At 35.2% G+C, this 20550-nt stretch overlaps 2 protein-coding genes across 2 annotated transcripts in view; one reads left to right on the top strand and one right to left on the bottom strand.

The window, feature by feature from the left end:
* LOC138314566 (uncharacterized) overlaps positions 1–8688 on the bottom strand; it is a 41290-nt gene extending 32602 nt beyond the window's left edge. The window contains exons 1-2 of the mRNA XM_069254960.1: positions 7955–8688; positions 6534–6767 (exon numbers count right to left, since the gene is read on the bottom strand). Coding sequence (XP_069111061.1) covers positions 6534–6767; positions 7955–8000 — 280 coding nt within the window. The 5' untranslated portion in view covers positions 8001–8688. The remainder of the gene's footprint in view (positions 1–6533; positions 6768–7954) is intronic.
* A 2777-nt stretch (positions 8689–11465) lies between these two features.
* Positions 11466–20250, top strand: LOC138314565 (coadhesin-like). Its single transcript, XM_069254959.1, has 11 exons — positions 11466–11686; positions 12371–12442; positions 12858–12889; positions 13576–13767; positions 14931–15119; positions 15655–15843; positions 16828–17016; positions 17370–17558; positions 18609–18788; positions 19076–19237; positions 19417–20250. The coding sequence occupies exons 1-11, from the start codon at positions 11607–11609 to the stop codon at positions 19815–19817; spliced, it is 1875 nt and encodes a 624-aa protein (XP_069111060.1). The 5' UTR covers positions 11466–11606; the 3' UTR covers positions 19818–20250.
* Positions 20251–20550: the final 300 nt, after the last annotated feature.

Raw genomic sequence — 20550 nt, 5'->3', positions numbered from 1 at the left:
TTATTCAAAATGGCGGATATATAGGACATCAAAAATCGAAATTTTAATATCTATTTGTCCTTGCGGCAGACGTTTCAGCGCCTTTAAACCTGTATGTACAGTGTTGATTTTTCATATCTATGTTTTATGAACTTTTGTCTGCAAAATTTATGGATTTTAAAGGGGTCATATAGAAAAAATGGCGGAAATATAGCTCTCCAAATATGGCAATTTGTTCCATTTCCTGATTTTTTGTAAATGGAGATATTGGCATATTGTCTGTACAGGGTTTTAATTTCAAAGTCATGCATTAGAAAATGAAGGAAATATAGCCCTCCGAATATGTCATTTCGTTCAATTTTTAACGTAAATTTTACCATTTTATGAGATTTACGATAAAAATGTTCTGAAGATTGTACATATGTATATGAAAGAGAATGTTCTTAGACATATATAATGATTAATTTCAAGGTCATATGATTCAAAATGGCGGAGATATAACACTTCAATGGTCATAATATCACCGTTATCAACGTTATTTATCAAAAGTTAGAGTTTTTGTCACTCACACATCATCACCGTGACACGCCGTGTACGGATACTGAAACATGTATTGCTGTGAGAAGGCAGCAAAATCTTAAAGTCTATTTAAAACAAGACACTTTTCTCTACCTGTTTTCTTTCTTGTTTATTCTGCATCAAAGCTCTTTCTAATCTTAATCACGCATGGATAAAATTGTGTAAGCCCAATTTTATTTTATGTGAGGGCATGTTTTGTATGTATGAATGTGATAAGATTACATAATGTGGTCAAAGGGAGATAATTTTAACTCTAATTGTACCAGTTATTCCCCTTGGTCTTCATATAAAAAAGAGAATGAAAGTAGACTTGGAACCAAATAGATGTGTTTTTTGTTGTTGGTTTTTTTGTTGTTGTGAAGATTAAAGAAATGTAGACTGAGTTCTCCAACCCAACCTCACGTCCATGACACAGCTGTAATTTGGTAAAAGATTCGGAATACATTTAGAAGTTCAAAAGGTACATATAAGGCGGAGCCAAAGAGTCAAATTAAAATTCAGATTCAAAAAATCTTCTGAAGATCCAGATAGAGCCAGAAACCTATATACATTTACTGAAACATTATAAAAATCCCAGTATAAAAAAATCAGTAGTTTCTGTATGTTTGAAATATAGGATATGACAATATGAAAATATCAATACACATTTCCAAAACTTTTCAACTCAAATTCCACTAAAATAGGGAACTTGTTTTTCTCTCACCAGACTCCCGCTGATTGGCTCAGCATTTACTTGTCAGCACTGTTCGTACGTCCTTGTGTGCAAATTGTGATCGTTATCGTGCGTCAACTTCGCTAGCCAAGGGTAATACACTTGGCTAGCGAAGTTGATCGTGCGTGTCTGCCTGTCCATCCCTCCATCCATCATTCGTTTGTTCGTGAATCGTGTGTTTGTTTGTTTGTCTGTATGACTTAATGAAATGTATCTCAAAGTATGCGCGTGCTGTACGCAGTGTGTGTCCTGTCATTTCGTGCCGGCAGACAGATGAATAGACTGTCTATTGAGAGGTAAACAAAATGCCAGCCACCTGAAGTTGTTATAGTGGAATCATTGTCAACATACACGACATTTTGTCAAATATATTCAAATTGAACACGAACATCGCTGGTAGCATACACGTGGCTACCATTTTCTTTACCTCTCAACTACACGTGGCTTCAAATTTACTCAACTAAATATGTAGTCGGCGGCCATTGCAAATGTGTGAAATAGAAGGGTCCAGAAGTATTTCATTGTGCAGAGTTGTTTAATTTCACAAATGAGATATAATATGGGGACAATGGGGTACATATGATCCCGATGAATAGGTATCTGTACGTTTTCCCGGCATTGTATGGACGATGTATTAGAAATTTGCCGCTGACGTAGCGTAGGCCAAATCTTTCCTACGATTTCACGTTTTTAAGAGGTATCGCGAGCTGACTATATATTAGGCAAAAAAACATTTTAAAAAGCGTACTAAGACGCGCAGTGTTGCTTGTTAATAACCACATAAAAACAAAATTTGTTTTAAGTGGCGGCTTCATTTCACATAAATCACACAAAAAGTTGAGATTTCATTTATAGATATATTATACTCTAATATCTCATCACAGGCAGTGATTCTTTCAATACACATGTATGTTTCACACGACAGGCAGCGATCCATTCAGTTGATTTTATTGCATCGGTTCCATTAAAATGTAATTTGAAAAAAAAATTCAAAACTTAAAAACCTTGTAAGTGATAACATCAACTAAACGACTACTTGAGATTTTACTGTATCTTTACAGTACGCAAAAAATATGCCATTTTATTTATGTGTTATTTATGTGTATATTAATTTCATCGTAATGCGTTCTTACTTTCAACTTTTTCAGCGCTGTTTGTTAGTTCATGTGTGTTAATTGTGAACATCATATCATGCGTGTCTGTCCCTTCCATCTGTTCGTCAGTCTATCCATTAATTCATGTTTTCGCGTGTTTGTTTGTTTGTTTGTCTGACTTAATAAAATCATATCTGGAAGTATGTTCATGGTATATGAACATGATGAAGTGTGTCCTGTCTATGACCGGACGTGTGCACAGGCCGACGAAAAGACGGGTGGAAGGAAGGACACGTTGATACCCGTGTTCAACCAGATACATTGTGTATATAATCATTATATTCGTTCTTTCTTTCCCTTTTTGTTTGTTTGCTCTTTTCGTTCGATAGTTATTGTTTTCTTCCTTCTTTCGGGCTTGCGTTTGTTCGTTCTTTCGACCGTTTGTTCGTTCATTACAGATAGTTAGATTTTATACGAAGAGAAAAATATTATAGCGATCGTCTTTTCGCTAACATTACTTATATCATTACATAGGTGGAAATCCCGTGTTTTGATCGCGATCAAATCTAGTTAGGGATTTCCATTTACGGATGGAAATCCCTATGTAATTAGGGATTTCCATTCAGGATGGAAATCCCTATTGTTTTTGATTTCCATTGAGGATGGAAATCCCTATTGTTATTGTTCTGTTTTTTCTTCTTATTCTTATTAGGGATTTCCATTGAGGATGGAAATCCCTATTGTTATTGTTCTGTTTTTTCTTCTTATTAGGGATTTCCATTTACGGATGGAAATCCCTATTGTTATTGTTATGTTTTTTTCTTATTATTTTTCTTTTTTTTTTCTTATTTCCACAAATCTTGTTAGCAGGATATCTCACTAACGGACTAATGTACGACGCTCAACTTTGGACACGTTATGAACGTACATAAGATCTTGAAATGTGCGTTCGATTTTTTACAATAATGTTCAAGGTCAAGGTCACAGACGTAAAAAACAACTTTTTTCGACCAAACTTTAAACGTTCATAGCTTCATAACCGTACGCTGTTCAACGTGTGCATTTCGTTATTTATGTAGATCGCGATATCGAACGTTTTTTTCTTATTATTTGTTATCAGAGATTATGTCTAGGTCAAGAGTTCGCTAGAGGGTCAAATGAGGTCAAACAAAGATCAAAAATGAGCTTTACCATAGAAATGTTTTGAAAGGCGCATATGAAAGAATATGCTCTCAAGCACATAAAATGACCAATTTCAAGGTCATATGATTCAAAATGGCGGAGATATTGGACATTAAAAATCGAAATTTTTATTTTTACTTGGCGCAGACGTTTCAGCGCCTTTAAACCTGTATGTACAGTGTTGATTTTTCATATCTATCTTGTATGAACTTTTGTCTTCAAAATTTATGGATTTTAAAGGGGTTATAAAGAAAAATGGCGGAAATATAGCTCTCCAAATGTGGCAATTTGTTCCATTTCCTTATTTTTTTCCCATAATTTGTGAGTTCGTAGGGCCTTTATCATTTATTGTAGGGTGTTAATTTTTTGTAAATAAAGACATTGGCATATTGTCTGTACAGGGTTATTATTTCAAAGTAATGAATTTGAAAATGGCGGAAATATAGCCCTCCAAACATGCCGTTTCGTTCATTTTTAAATGTAAATTTCACTGTATTTTATGAAATTTCAAAGAGAAATGTTTTGAATTGGATGTTAAAAAACATGCTCTCAGACACATATAATGACTAATTTCATGGTTATATTATTCAAAATGGTCGAGATATAGGACATCAAAAATCGAAATTTCTATTTTTTTTTGTCCTTGCGACAGTTGTTTCAGCGGCTTTAAACCTGTATATACAGAGTTAATTTTTCGTACCTATGTTGCATGAACTTTTGTCTTCAAACATTATGAATTCCAATGGGTTATATAGAAAAATGGCGGAAATATAGCTCTCCAAATATGGCAATTTGTTCCATTTCCTTCTTTTATTCCGTAATCTGTGGCCTCGTAGCGCCTTTATTATTTAATGTAGGGTGTTGATTTTTTGTAAATTGAGACTCTGGCCTATTGTCTCTACAGGGTTATAATTTCGAAATCATGAATTCGAAAATGGCGGAAATATAGCCCTCCAAATATGGCAATTCAAATCCCATTAAAATTGGGAATTTGTTTTTCTCACCAGAGTCCCGCTGATTGGCTCAGCACTGTTCGTTCGTCCTTGTGTGCAAATTGAAATCGTATATCGTGCGTGTCTGCCTGTCCATCCCTCCATCCATCATTCAGTCCGTCTGTCTGTCCATTCGTTTGTTCGTGGGTTTGTTTTGTTTGTCTATCTGACTTAATGAAATATATCTCAAAGTATGTGCGTGCTGTACGCAGTGTGTGTCCTGTCATTTCGTACGAGCAGACAGATTAATAGACTGTCTATTGAGACGAAACAAAATACCAACCACTTAGATTTGTTATAGTGGAATCACGGTCGACATACACGACATGTTGTCAAGCATTTAAATTGAACACGGCGGCGGTACCGCATCTACATGTAGCTCACTACAGGCCTACACATGGCTGGCATTTTGTTTACCTCTCAACTACACGTGGCTTTTTAAATATAAAACCGGAAACGATGGTGATTTGCTGCCGTTTACTCAACTAAATGTGTAGTCGGCGGCCATAACAAATGTGTGAAATAGAAGGGTCTCAGAAGTATTTCATTGTGCAGAGTTGTTTAATTTCACAAATGAGATATACCATGGGGGCAGCGGGGTATGGACGATGCATTAGAAATATGCCGCTGACGTAGCGTAGGCCAAATCTTTCCTCCGATTTCACGTTTAAGAGGTATCGCGAGCTAACTATATATTAGGCAAAAACACATTTTAAAAGCCTAATAATATAGGCAGGTTTAGCGAACTGACACCCGCGCAGTGTTGCGTGTTAATAATCACATAAAATTGGTTGTTAAAATATGGCGGCTTCCTTTCACATACATCACACAAAATGAGATTTCATTTAAAAATATAGTATATATCTTTAATATCCCATCATAGGCAGTGATTCGTTCAATACACATGTATGTTTCACACGACAGGCAGTGATCCATTCAGTTGATTTTATTGCGTGAGTCCCATAAAATTGTAATTTGAAAACAAAATTTCAAAACTTAAAAACTTTTTAAGTGATAACATCAACTAACAACAACTTGGTGCATTGTCTAGACAGTTTATGCGTCGAAGTCTAGATGAAGAACTTTTTAAGGTAGTCCCTTCATCTTCGACTAATTGAGATTTTACTGTGTATCTTTACAGCAGGCAAAAAATATTCCACTTCATGTATGTGTTATTTATGTGTATATTTATTTCATCGTAATGCGTTCTAACTTTCAACTTTTTCAGCGCTGTTTGTTCGTCCATGTGTGCAAATTGTGATCACCGTATCGTGATTGTCCAATCTGTCTGTCCATTAATTCATGTGTTCGTGTGTTTGTTTGTCTGAGTTAATAAAATCAAATATGGAAGTATGTTCGTGGCATATGTCTGTAACCGGAAGTGTACACAGTCCGATTAAAAGACGGATGGAATGAAGGACACGTTGATACCCGTGTTCAACCAGATACATTGTGTATGTAATTATTATATTCGTTCTTTCTTTCTTTTTTTGTTCGTTTGTTATTTTCGTTCGATAGTTATTGTTTTCTTTCTTTCACTCGGGAGTGCGTTTGTTCGTTCTTTCGACCGTTTGTTCGCTCATTAAAGATAGTTCGATTTTATGCAAAGAGAAAATTATCAAAATGATCATCTGATCGATAACATGATTATTTGCTGGATGGAAATCCCGTGTTTTGATCGCGATCAAATCTAGTTTTATTTGATTTTGCAAATATCGGCGGTATAACTGTTTTAGGTAGTGAGTTTAGTCGTCATGGTATACTCCTAATTCTGATTTTAAAGACAACATTAAAAATATACCTCACTAATTAAATGAATGTGTACATCTGGATATTTCCTTCAGTAATTTTGAATTCTAGACATTATTTCAATGTGTATTTCTTTAAAACTCAAATACTCTGTCATTAATAAATAAACATATATATTTTTTAAATTCCCTCATGAATCACAATATTTGAACAAGTTTAAGTCAATAAATCGTGTTGACCACTCACCGTTCAGCCATATAGGGAATGATGTACCACAGTGGTTAAGTTCGGGGGCATTCGTAGCCATATCCTTGTACAGATTGTCGACATTGGAAGGTGATGGCACTTTGTACCAAACAGTCGGGTCAATGGCGTATCGGTCACATATTTGGTCCTGGATACCCGAACAGTTAGTGCCCCTGTCACCGGCCCTGTGTAGGTCGACTGCTGTGGCACAAGGGTCAACATCCGCCGTATACCCTTAGTCAAAAACATGAAAATAGTAACAATAATCAAAAGCAGACTATTTTTTTTTTTTAAAGAATATTTTTCTAAAAATGAAATATGGTTGGTTGTGTACTGAAAGACTAGAAACAAAATAAGGTTAGTGACATAACAGAAAAAGGATTCTTCAAATGTAGTTTTTATTGCATTTAAGATATACATAGAGTCAATTAAATGACGTGTACGCCCGTTCAGTTCTAATTTGATATCAACTCGCGTCTTGGCTTGAGGTGAGAGTTTTTCAGATATACGACATAGCCTATCAACATGGTAGTTTTAGTTCCTGCTTAGCGTTCAGCAAAGACTGGATTGCCCGTTGTCAGTATAATGTAATTTGCTGTTGCCTACTTGTTCGGTGTCTTCGATGGCAATTGTCATTACAATAGCAACATAAAAATGGCATGGGGTCCCCTTTTACAAGGAGAGACACTACGAATACACCACAGCCTTCCTAAACATACCGACATTCACACACCGGAACACACTACCTGCCTATAGGACGTCAACATAGATAAAGCAAACCAAACTAATGACGTGCTGGGAGCATTCGATAATTAAAGAGGCAGAACTGGGTATACATTACCCACCAATGTGACAGCAGATTGGCAATGAAAAATGGCAGCCATACATAGATCAAGACGATCTTGCATGAGTGGCTGTGTGATATGAAATTTATCAAAAGTATTCAATAATATGCCACGAGCCGTTAGACTAGAGTGTGGTGGTGTGAAACATACGTCTCTGTCCTACGTCTAGACTCTATTTATACAAGTACAATTATTTCATTCTGCCACGATACCTATCAATTCCCCCCTTTCCTGTCATTATTTGCTAATTTAGCGTCAGCCATGTAAATATTCGCATAAAATAATAAAATTTAATACATTTATGCTGCAACAAGTAAAATTGAAAAAAATGGATAGATGCAGGTATCATTATGATCTTGGTTTAATATTGAAAAGAATATATTCCCCCCAAAACTATATTTCCACTATAATACTGTGTTTTGATTGGTCAATATCAAAATATCAAAACTGATGAAAATACTCGGTTGAAAAATACTACATATTTTCACCATACTATCTTATATTTCAATATGAAGAAATGTAATACAACGATTATAATATGTAATCATACTTCAATCAGTAGCAGGTTTTACTTACCTTGTAAGAACAACTGGATTATAATAATAAGCAGCAAAGTAGCCATTGATATGCTGCACTGTTTTTTTCTCTATCTAGACGAGCATTTAACACCGGCTTTTGTCAGTCAGGGAATGACAAGATATGTTGTTTTCCTTACACTTCATATCTGAACATCCTAACCCCAGCAGATAAGAATACCTTGGTAACAAACATCAGGGGTCCCCATTTTATCTACTGGTGAGGTATGCATATATCCTCGCATTGGACACTAATATCGTGTGAACTTTATCCTTAGTTTTATTTGTTTTTTTGTTGACTTTAAAAAGGATTATTTCTGTTTTTGAGACAACTTCCTGTTCAGTGACGTTTTTATTTGATTTTTAAAGTTACATACGGTTATTTCCGTTTTGTAAAAGGAACATTTTTATATTGTAAATGCATTTGTATCAATGTTGTTTTTTTCTTAAAAATGGATTGTAAATAAAAATATATTTTGTATATGACTTTTTATGAGGAGGCGGCGATATGACGTGACCACGCTTCCAGGGTCTGCATGGGGGTACTTGCCGGTTGCTGGCTATAGGGTTCAGTATTCCGCGATTTCTCCCATCTTTAACGCATGCATTCTCCACAAAATGACCAGCTACTAATAGGACGCAAAATAGAATTGACACAGAAACTTCCTGTAATGAATATCCGTAAACTCAATATCATAAAACGTATTTCCCGATTTGAGTGCGAGAAAAGACAATATATGTTTTCATTGAATACCATATCATCCTGTTGTTAAATAAGTGAAAAACACGTTCATTTTAGCAATTAAACAATACAATGCATTATGTATATTAATTCAACTTTACATTACCTTCAATTGTCATTCTTTAAGCAATTGAGTTGTTTCCCTTGCAACCAAATAACGGGTATATATATTGTTATATAAATCTAGTACATGCGTACAGTATATACATACGTGCGACAAGAATTATTGCTTCTTCAAGTACAATAAGCTTCAGTTAAACGTTTTATGGTGTTATGCTGAAAATTACCTATTTCGCAATAAGCTTGTTTTGGTATTGAGACTCGAGGTAAGTCGTTCGCGATTTCAAATACAAGTAACTCGCGAATATTTGTATAAATCACAGACTTAAGTGTCATTCGTTTTGATTCCGACTTCCAATTTCTAATTTCAAAGTCATTTTGAGATCAGGAATTGCAAAATTATGAACTCGCGAAACATTAGTGATTTACAGTAGTTTATAGGATTTAACATATGCATTATATTGAACTTTCATTTTCATACTGTTTCCCTGCTACCACGATTTTCGTATCTTTAAGAAGTTCACGCTGTATCTTATTTGAGATTGTTGTAACCAACAAACTATTCCTCCGTGTTTCCGTGGTAACAATTATTGAAGAATTGTCAAGATATATATATATATATGTTACACCATTTGACGATTTAAACAAAATTGACAGGAAACCTAAAGATTTATTGGTTTATTTACAAAACCTGTGTATAATGATCTAGTTACTATGTCATAAAAGATTTCGGTAAAATAACATTTGTATGCACATCTACACACGGTACCAAACATTTCTGTGAATTATCATGGATATCGATCCAGTAAACTGGTGGGGGGGTGGGGGGGTGAAGACTGAACTTTTTCAACAACCTTATTCCGGTATGCCCCCCCAAGAGATTGTGGAATTGTGAAAATGATAAATGAAGGCGATTATGAAAAGTGTAGAAATCTGAAAATCAGCGGGAAAAAATTCGAATGGAAAAGGAGTCAGTGGAATGCATTGGATGCCAAATTCCCTGAAGTCTTACACTGCATATCAGGTTGCCCCTTTTTCGTGTATTGCGGAATATTCATATTCATGTTACACCATTTGACGATTTAACAAAATTGACAGGAAACCTAAAGATATATTGGTTAATTTAAAAAACCTGTGTATAATGATCTAGTTACTATGTCATAAAAGATTTTGGTAAAATAACATTTGTATGCACATCTACACACGGTACCAAACATTTCTGTGAATTATCATTGATATCGATCCAGTAAACTGGTGGGGGGGTGGTGAAGACTGAACTTTTTCAACAACCTTATTCCGGTATGCCCCCCCCAAGAGATTGTGGAATTGTGAAAATGATAAATGAAGGCGATTATGAAAAGTGTAGAAATCTGAAAATACATGTCAGATTTCCCTTTAGTATCAGCGGGAAAAAATTCGAATGGAAAAGGAGAGTCAGTGGAATGCATTGGATGCCAAATTCCCTGAAGTCTTACACTGCATGTCAGGTTGCCCCTTTTTCGTGTATTGCGGCTACGATGCGAATTTGAATCCTTTGCAATAACTATCCATATAGTTACCTTCAGTTTTGCTACCATCCTGGTTTTTGCTATCATCCCAGGATAGTAGCTTTTGTTAACGGTTGTTTAGCCTGCCATGTTGTTGAGATGGTTATAATAAATCTGTTCACTTTGATGGTTTGGTCAAAATGATTTATATACGTCGATTGTTTTCTTGCTGTTTTTGATGACATCGTTATAAGAATAATTATCTTTGACAGACCCAGAACAGTCCGAAGGGTTTTTACGTGGTTGACGGGTATTATTCACATTACGCACATAGTAATTTCATGATTTACACATTTAGGCGTATAACAAAATTGCTGTTGTAACATACCTATTTAATCCTAGCACTTATCCGTTGAAATTGGCGAATTTTGAAACTTTTTTAAAATAAGAATCATCAAGAGAAAAAATTCTAATAAGAAATGTGACATTAGTTTCATACAGAAGTTTTTTTTAACTGAAAGTATTTTGGTGTATGTAAGATACTTTGAGCTTGAAATTTCTATATATCCACTCCGATTTGATTCTTTCCGTTCATTTATCCGTTGAAATTAGTAAAATTATTAAGTATAAAACGTTCATAATTGAACTTTTAGGCAAAGGGAAGGGAAAGTAGTTTAGGACTTAGAAAGATCAATTTACAGGTACAAATTTCGATAATAAACGGCATACGGAAAGATGTGTTGTACTAATATTTGCGTTTATTGTATGTTGTTTATCTGGGCGAAAATAGTGTAAACATTTATATGTAGGGTAATGAAATATACCAATAACTTCCGAAACCAAATGAAAGAAATTTATCCGTTTGGTACATACTTAAGGCAGTGTCTGGAGTGACCGTTGAATACTGTCTGGAAATTATCTCTCGAATTACGGAAAACTTACTAATTGTAAATATCACTCATTCACAATAAATCCATTGACCGCACATTCAGGCATATCAAAATTCATGCCAGCACGTATCAGACTGCTTAATCGGTCAGACATGTGTACTTATTATACTTCAATATCGCCAATGCTTGACCTTTTGTCGATTTATGGTCAACATTAAATACAATTACCATCGGTGTTAACGATATTTGGTGTAGTTGGATTTCCATGATAGTGCCAAATCTTTAAGCAACTCCTAGCGCTGGTGTCAATATTTTGATAAACAAATATTGTTCAACAAAGAAATTTTTAAAGAAAATTAAACAAAAGTAAACTTTAAATTGAAATTAAATCGCTTTTGGAATCAGTTTAGCATTTGAAGGCGAGATATAAAATAGGTTAGCGAGTTATTTTTCCTAACATTTTGAGCTTCAACGATGTCGGAGCAGAGTTTTCTATTGACAGCTGTCTGCCTTGCTATTTGTCTGCTGCCTTTCACAACAGCAGCAACATACAGGTATGGCTTGATTGGAATAATTACACAAATAATTGTTAATTGTTTGGGTTTTATTTTACATAATGTTACATCGACAGCTAAATTTTTCAATTTCATCAAATTTGATTTCATGAAATATATGAAAAAGGATCAAACAACAGGCTAGCTTATACAGGTATCTCCCAGTTTAGTCTTCATGTGAATATAATTGGTGTTGAATTAATTCGTTTAACTTTGCTAGGCGTCATGTCATTTCGCATTTTATCCGGAAATTACATGTTTTAATTATACAAAATACGAATTACTGGAATCGCTTCGTTTTAAATCTTACTTAAGCTTTTGCTTAGCAACACTACTAGTTTCTGGTCATTTGCTTAATGCTTTAATAATTTTAATCGATTTGAATTCGCTGCGACGACCTTGATACCAATTAGCAATAGCAGCAAAATACGAAAGGTGGCATATTTTGCATTGCTTTACTAGTAAGCTGATAATAAGAGCAATATATTTGTTTCAAGTCTATTACCAGTACATCTACACTAACAATTATTAGCACAAATATTTCCACTTGGATACCCCAAACCACTTCGTGATGTTCGTATATAGTGATTTCGTAAATACAAGAATAACGTGCATAAGACCAGATTTAGAAGAATCTTTGTGAAATGTTGAGTATACTGTATTAGATGTTCCCTTAACCAACAGTTGTCCATGCGGTGTTACGTACAGTCGGACGTCCTATGACTGCGGTTTCTGGGGCATGAGCCGGTGCACGAGGTAATATGGATATCTAACAAATAATTTTTCTTCGAGATTAATAATTTCATACCTTAATAATGTTGGGCATATAATAAATATGAAGCATTAACAATGTGTTTAGCACCTGTTACAAATATATAAGAAAATTCTGTTTTTAATATGTTGGCGGAAGCCAGAAAGACAACTTATAAATCTTTGTCGTTATTTTACAATTCCATATTTAACTACTGAGCAGAAGTACACGCAGTTGTACACTTTTGACCATACATCACTAACTATCTTAAGGTAGTATTATAACAAAAATATCACATAAATTATCAATGCCTTACTGGCACACTGTCGCGATCGATGTTTAAGATCATCCTGTCTTTCATGATCTGGTATTAAAAGAAATACTGTATATTATATATTTAACACTTTCTCTTTTCTATAGACAGGTGTCGGCAACAAAGATGTGTACATGCGGTGAGTAAGCCTACACTTCCAACATCATTTGAACAGATGCTATTTTAATACTCCAATGTTAGCATTTTTGTTTTTTATTTAATCTTATATTCTATAATACTTAATTTCTAAACACTGGAACGAAATCTCTCTTAATCACGATTATCAGCCGTCATATCGATCATATTAGTCTCTAAATACGATATGCCCTTATCACACATGTATGATACGCCAGGAAAATGTCCCTTTTTTATTCATTTTGCAATTGATCTCCACGTCGTCTCATATAAACTACTCTCTGTCAGAGTTGTTTTTCTGCGGAACGGCGCAGAGATCAGGACATTGTTTTAATCAGATAGGTAAATACCTATTTAAATTAATCTTACTAAAACAACACAGTGCCAAAACTATTTTATCAAGAAGTGGTTGTTTTTATCACGACAAAATTGGATTTTAAAAATAGACCAGTGTGCTAACTGAAAAAGAACCAGAAATTTCAACGTTTTCAAAAAGTACCATAAACAAAATTTGTGTGACATAAGTAACATTGCTTTAAATTTATCTAGTTTATACGAAACGGAATGGCTTTCAAAGTATAATTTAAAAGCAGTTTATTGACTTTATGCAGGACGGTATGGAGATCAATGTATGTTTTGAAATAAGATTATTAATGTATCATTTAATCCGATTGTTTTATCATTTTACAGTCGATGGTGGTTGGAGTGACTACAGTGCGTGGACTGTGACGTCACAATGCAGCAAGATCTGTGGTGGAGGATACCAAACTTTGTCAAGGTCAAGGTCGTGCACCAACCCATCCCCAGCGAATGGCGGCAAAACATGTGTGGGCAGTTCCACTGAGTCTAAGACGACAGCTTGTAATACACAGCCATGTCCAAGTAACTTTCAGATTACTACGTAATAATCAAGTATATCGTCAGAATGATTGTAATACATTTAAACTAATACATGTATATGATAAACCATGAAGTTAGTCCGTATGCAATTACATTATACTTTTGTTCTCTGTTACATGTTATTCTTATTTTTGTGGTTCTGAAATGTCTTAAAATATTAACTTAGTATCTTAATTTTTTTAATATAACAGTAAAGATTGTTAGGGTATCCATTTTCAGTACAAGACGAAAGCACATAATATCGACCCTTGTCCAAGTAAGAGCACGTCTTGTAGGCTTCGTTACAGTATGATAACCGTTCATAGACGGAGCGCTTATAAATAAAATCATTAAAACGGGTAACATTACGGGTTTTTTTTCATTCTGTTGTTATTTTAGATAGCATCTTTTTGGATGACATTTACAAGGGTAACATAAAGTTAGAAAAATCACGGATCTCTAATTATGTTCTGTGAAATTCCTGATTACTGTCTACAATATCATGGATTCATGATGAACAATTTTGACTCTACTGGTCATTTTGACCAATGAACAAAGGAAAATTGCTATAATAAACACAGATTCTTCGATAAATCGAGAATGTTTCCGCAGCGGACACTAATAAACCATGGAACCCACTAATTAACTTGAAACACACGGGTATCCTCTTTCAGTGGATATTCCAATTAGTTGAGTTCCTCCACTGTATTGCAAAAATACTGTTACTGTACATTTACATTGAAACAGAGGCATCTGCCTCTGTTTGCATTCATATTGGCTGAGAATGCAAACTGAAAGACGTTCAATGCTTAAAGTTGCATTTGGCTACAATTTTATGATGAAATCCGAAAGGATTTTGCATCTGCATGTATGATGAATTAATCATTCGTTATTGTCATGGATACAACAGCCATTTGAACAGCCGTTTTTGTGATCGCTGGCACGACAATTGTGACGTCACAATGATAATGACGTCATAATAAACGCTTGAACTTCATAGACTGTATGAATGCAAACTGCGCTTGGTAAGATTACATAAAGGGAGTGCAGTGAAAATGACGAGGTTTAACCCCCCAACACGTGTTATCGTCTTGATATAATGATCTCGTCACATCTAAAATTATGCATTGTTGTCAATTGTTAAAAGAAATTTCTTTCATTTGAAGTTGACGGTGGCTGGACAGATTTTGGACAGTGGATAGCGGGGGACTGCTCCATTTCCTGTGGTAATGGATTTAAGACCTCGTCCAGATCTAGATCATGTACAAACCCTCCGCCGCAACACAATGGCAAGGATTGTGAAGGCCATACGATGGAGTACAAGACGGAAACCTGCTCCCCCATTCCTTGTCCAGGCAAGACCGACTTTACATTAATGCCTACAATCATATATACTTAGCATAATTAGCTAGATTTACGCGTATAAGATTACCTTAAATTACATCACCCGTGGATAAGATGGCTCATTGTAAGAAATCAAAAATATACCAAACGTTTCAGATATACATGTACAAATGTAGTTTTAATTAGTATCTTTGTTGTTTATACTCGTCGTTTTGGGTTCCGTCGGGAATTTTCTCGAGGAGATGATAACAGATCCTATAAATATCATTGAGGAGAAGTATCATATCACATATCGTGATTTCATTACAAAATCCTGAACTTATGTATCTCGTACAATACGCAGTAAGACTTGTACATTTTGTCTCTGTACCTGATACTAGCTCTGGTATCATTACATCGGTATTCTCGATTTATTAGAAGACTAGTCCTCTACATTTCTGGAAAGCCAGTAATTCCCATATCTCCGATAAAGATGACTGGTAGGTCTTATCTAGATTATACGTATTGTTGTCAATGGTGTGATCATGCAATTTCTTTAATTTGAAGTTGACGGAGGCTGGACCGATTTTGGACAATGGATAGCAGCAGATTGCTCTGTTTCTTGTGGTAATGGTATAAAGACCTCGTCCAGGTCAAGAACATGTACAAACCCGCCACCGCAACACAATGGCAAGGATTGTGAAGGTCATGCGATGGAGTACAAGACGGAAACCTGCTCCCCCATTCCTTGTCCAGGCAAGACCGACTTTACATTTATAAACTTAGCATAATTAGCTAGATTTTAGAAGGGCGCAGCCCTTCGTGCCCGAAGGGCACGAAGTGCGAAGCACTTTTACGGTAATAAATGCACGAATATAAGAAAAAGCACAATCTTCAAAATTCAATCCTACACACTGACAACTTCAGTTTGCGGCCGCCATTTTTTCATACATATGGGGAGGTTGTGCGTTGCTCCGTTACTGCTCTCCCCAGTAAATATATATATATCACTAATGCAAATGCATAACAGGAGTAATTAAACATTTTTTATTATTTTTAAATAATGATAATAACACTTTGAAAATTAAAAGCTATAGAATGCAGTCAAAATATCCACCACGGCGAAGATGAGCACAAGGAATCATGACGTCACATAACGTCACCAAATGGCGCGAAATCATAGGATTCGCATACGCGGCACTCCAGGCCTTGAATGGACACAGAGAAATCCGAATCTTTGAGTTCATTTCTTTTAGTTTATGCTAGATAATTATTACATATACTTCTATAGTTTAAAGTGCGTCCTTTTATTTCCAAATTATGTCGTCTACATGAAATAGAAAATAAAATAAACAAGTAGAGCTTCGCTCTTCCTATGCCGTGCATGATTCATATTAAAACATCTGGCTGCGCCCTTTAAGGCATTGCCTTCAGTCATATTAAACAGAAACAAGCAGAATGGGTCGTTTGCAAGAAGAATTGTGGTTTAATCAAGTCCTGTAAATATTTCTCATTCAAATTATTTATGCTACGCATCAGTTAACCTCTGGCACATTACTTATACAGTAAATCCTTGATTTTGAAACATAGTCCCATCACCATAAGCTTACGTTTAGAAGAAAAATTGAATTGTACGAAATTTAGTAAAAATTAGTAAAATTGGAAACATTCCTTCCACAGACAATTTCAATGCTACGAATTTTGTCCAGTGATTTCTTTGTGTCATTTTTGCATTTCCAGTTGACGGAGGATGGACGGAGTTTGGAGATTGGGTACCTGCCGCCTGTTCCGTATCCTGTGGTGGCGGGGCAATGTCATTATCTAGATCTAGGACATGTACTAACCCTTCTCCGCAACATAACGGAAAGGATTGTGATGGCGACAATATCGAGTATAAAACGGAAGTCTGTAATTCAAACCCATGTCCAAGTAAGACAATTATTCAAATGATTAACTTTGTGTCACTGCGCACTTTCTGAAGTTATAATGCATTTGAAATATAGACGCATGCATGCGCGTTATACGTAATGATAACAAACACTCACTCTCCTGTAACATTCGGTTAAAAGACTTTTGGCATATAGATACATTGTACTATCTTACGTGGCTTGGCCTTTCATTTTGTGGATAGAATAGATAGAATATGGTAACAATACTATAAAAACATGATTCCAGAGCAACCATAAAAAAAAAGAAATATCATGTTATGCAGTTGGTGATTTTGTTATTCCTAACATTTGAAATTTAGCTATAAGATTGTAGTTATTGTTTCTTTTTTGAAGTTGACGGAAGGTGGAGTGAATTTGATGAATGGATGCCGACAGCCTGCTCAACTTCCTGTGGTGGTGGGGAGCAATCATTATCCAGATCTAGAACATGCACAAATCCGTCTCCCCAATATAATGGAAAGGATTGTGAAGGAGTGGATATGGAGACTAAGATAGAGGAATGCAATAGACAGCCTTGTCCAAGTAAGCTCGATGATGCAAATGTTTTTATATTGACTGTTAAATGGATTGCTACCAGATTCTTCTTTAGACCTTTAACATTTGTGCGGCGGCAGTTGTTCCTTAACGTCAGGTATTCCTTGACGGCAGGTGTTCCTTGACGGCAAGCATTCCTTGACGGCAGGTGTTCCTGGACGAGAGGTATTCCTTGACGTCAGGTGTTCCTTGACGGCAGGTATTCCTTGACGTCAGGTATTCCTTGACGGCAGGTGTTCCTTGACAAAAATAATTTTACTTTACCTGATTGCAAAATTGTAATTTCATTGCGGTTTCAAGAGCTACCTTTACAGGTTATATGTTGGTTTCATTTTACCTTTTAACTGGTCTAGGGTATTTGTTTGGGTTATAATAATCAATCTTGGGTATTTGTTTGGGTTACATTTAATGTATCCTAGATATTTGTTTTGTTACATTAATTAATCCTCTGTTTTTTTTTTTTGTTTTTTTTTTTTGTTTTTTTTTTTTTTATTAATTGATCGTGGGTATTTGTTTGGGTGACATTAATTGATCGTGGGCATTTGTTTGGGTTACATTAAGTAAACCTCGGTATCTTTTTGGGTTACATTAATTAATCCTGGGTATTTTGGGGGTTTCATTAATTAATGGTGGGTATTTGTTTGGGTGACATTAATTGATCGTTGGTATTTGTTCTGGTTACATTAATTGATCGTAGATATTTATTTGAGATAAACTTGTTAATCCTGGGAATTTTTCATTCAAAGTTCATGATAGTTTTCAAACTTTTGGCTAATCGAACATTCTAGGTACGTTGAGTGTGAAGTTGTGTCCGAGATAAAACACACAAAAAAAGATTTCCAGTTCTACTGAGCAGATTCGATTTAACGAGGCTAAATATATAGATGATATTAGCAAAATTATGTGGTATCAATATGATTTTAAACAAATAATTGTCATTTATAAAAATAAAATCAATGTCTCGAAAAAGCAATTACAAGTCCCACGATTTAACTATAAGAATAAGATATGGAATGTGCCACTGGTCTCTTTCTATAGTTGACGGTGCCTGGTGCGAGTTTAACGAACTAAGCTGGACACAATGTTCAACACAGTGTAACCACACCGGTACACAAACCCGAGTCTGCGAATGTCCTACAGCTCAATATGGCGGTGTCCCCTGTGCTGGCAGCAACGTTAATACTGAAACTAGGGATTGCTACGAAGGGGCATGTCTTGGTAAGAACAATACTTCCGGAATGTGAAAGAAGCAGTAAGCAATTCAAAATAAGTCTTTTAACATTTAAAAAAACCCCATATATTTGTTAGTTGTATTTTTGCATTAATAGTAATAAAACATTTCAAAAAAGATATTCGTTAATTCATTAATATGAATATTGCCATGAATATTTAATATGCTTGCAAGCAATTGTTGATCTTGAAATGTATGATATACAAATGGTATTATTACATTCATTACTATAAAGTGTATAACAATATCTCAATGATGTAATTCATTTGTCCAGAACAAACCTGTGAAGCCACAGATAAGGTGAGTTCCTCTCTCCCCAGGAACTGTGGGGACTATGTTAGATGTGACACGAACTCTGACCCCATCGTTATGCCATGCCCAGCCGGCCTCCATTTTGACGATGAATCAGGCGTGTGCGTCGAGGGAGACTGTGGAGGTATGTATGATGTCTACATTTTTTTCTGACTGATATTAAATTGTTACATTAAACATTTGTAACTTCCCCGTTCAACAAGGTCATGAAAATTGTATGACAAAAGTGCAAATCGCTTTTGTGACGACATATTCAAAATATGACATCATATTATTGTTTCCTATCTTGATTGCTTATTTCAGCTGTTAGTGAAGATGAAGTTCAGTCGCCGTGTAACGCAGACAACCACGGTCAATTTTTGGCTGATGAAATTGACTGTTCAGTGTTTTACCTTTGCTCGAACGGAGATGCCATACAAATGAACTGTGCTCCTGGCACCATATGGGACACCACGATGTCCGCCTGTGTAATTGGGTCATGTGACGTTCAGGACGATGTTGATGATGTAGTCGAAGAGAAAGTATCAGAATGCACGGATGAAAATACTGGGACGCTTCACCCTGATAACAATGACTGTCACAAATATATAATGTGCGTCAACGGTGAAAACCAATCCATGAGCTGTGGGGCCTTGGTGTTTGACCCAAACTTATTGATTTGCAACTGGGAATCAGATACCAATCCTTGTACTTCTAAACCATAAGCTTGGCAGCCAATTGTGGGCTGACTTGCTTTTCAAATGGAATTGACAAAAGGCACATGCATTATATAGTTTGATATCTATATATCCATTATTCGGAATATCTATGGACGTCATTTTCTCGGGAAAATATGACGCTAGGTTACACCTCAATCAATACTTACCTACATGAGTAGATAACTCTGTAATATGCAAACATATAATAGATTTATGACAATCATGAATGAAGCATTACCTATCATAACGGTTGGCTACTGATCTAAAGTAATATGCACAGCTGTTGAATTGAAATTTTATTGACCACATGCATGCTCATTTTATGATGGATTTCTGCACACATCTTTATTAAACGTTTTTCTTGTTTAAGCATTACATGGATATTCGTCAATTTCTGTTACATTTTAATATATATCACTTATTAAATACTACTTTTCTTTTATATGTGTTAGTTGTCACTATACAATAATTAGAGATGAAAACAGTCCTCGTAAATATTCTTATATTTCGAATTCCATACCAAAAATGTCTATTTTTTCTATAAAGATAAAATAAATACATACCGAATTCTCCATCATTGATAGTTGAAGTATATTCCAGTACCTCAAAAAAGGCAGGTAAACACTTTTGACTTACTAGTAATAATGCTGGTATATATTGTCTTAACATCAAATGCAGAAAACACAGGTGTGGCTAATCGGCTGAATAGAAAGTTAAAAAGTTTGATTCATTAATATCC

Source organism: Argopecten irradians, chromosome 2 (assembly GCF_041381155.1).
Source record: "Argopecten irradians isolate NY chromosome 2, Ai_NY, whole genome shotgun sequence".
NCBI classification, from domain to species: Eukaryota; Metazoa; Mollusca; class Bivalvia; order Pectinida; family Pectinidae; genus Argopecten; species Argopecten irradians.
The sequence above is the reverse complement of the archived record's forward strand: the minus strand, read 5'-3'. Positions and strand labels throughout refer to the sequence as shown.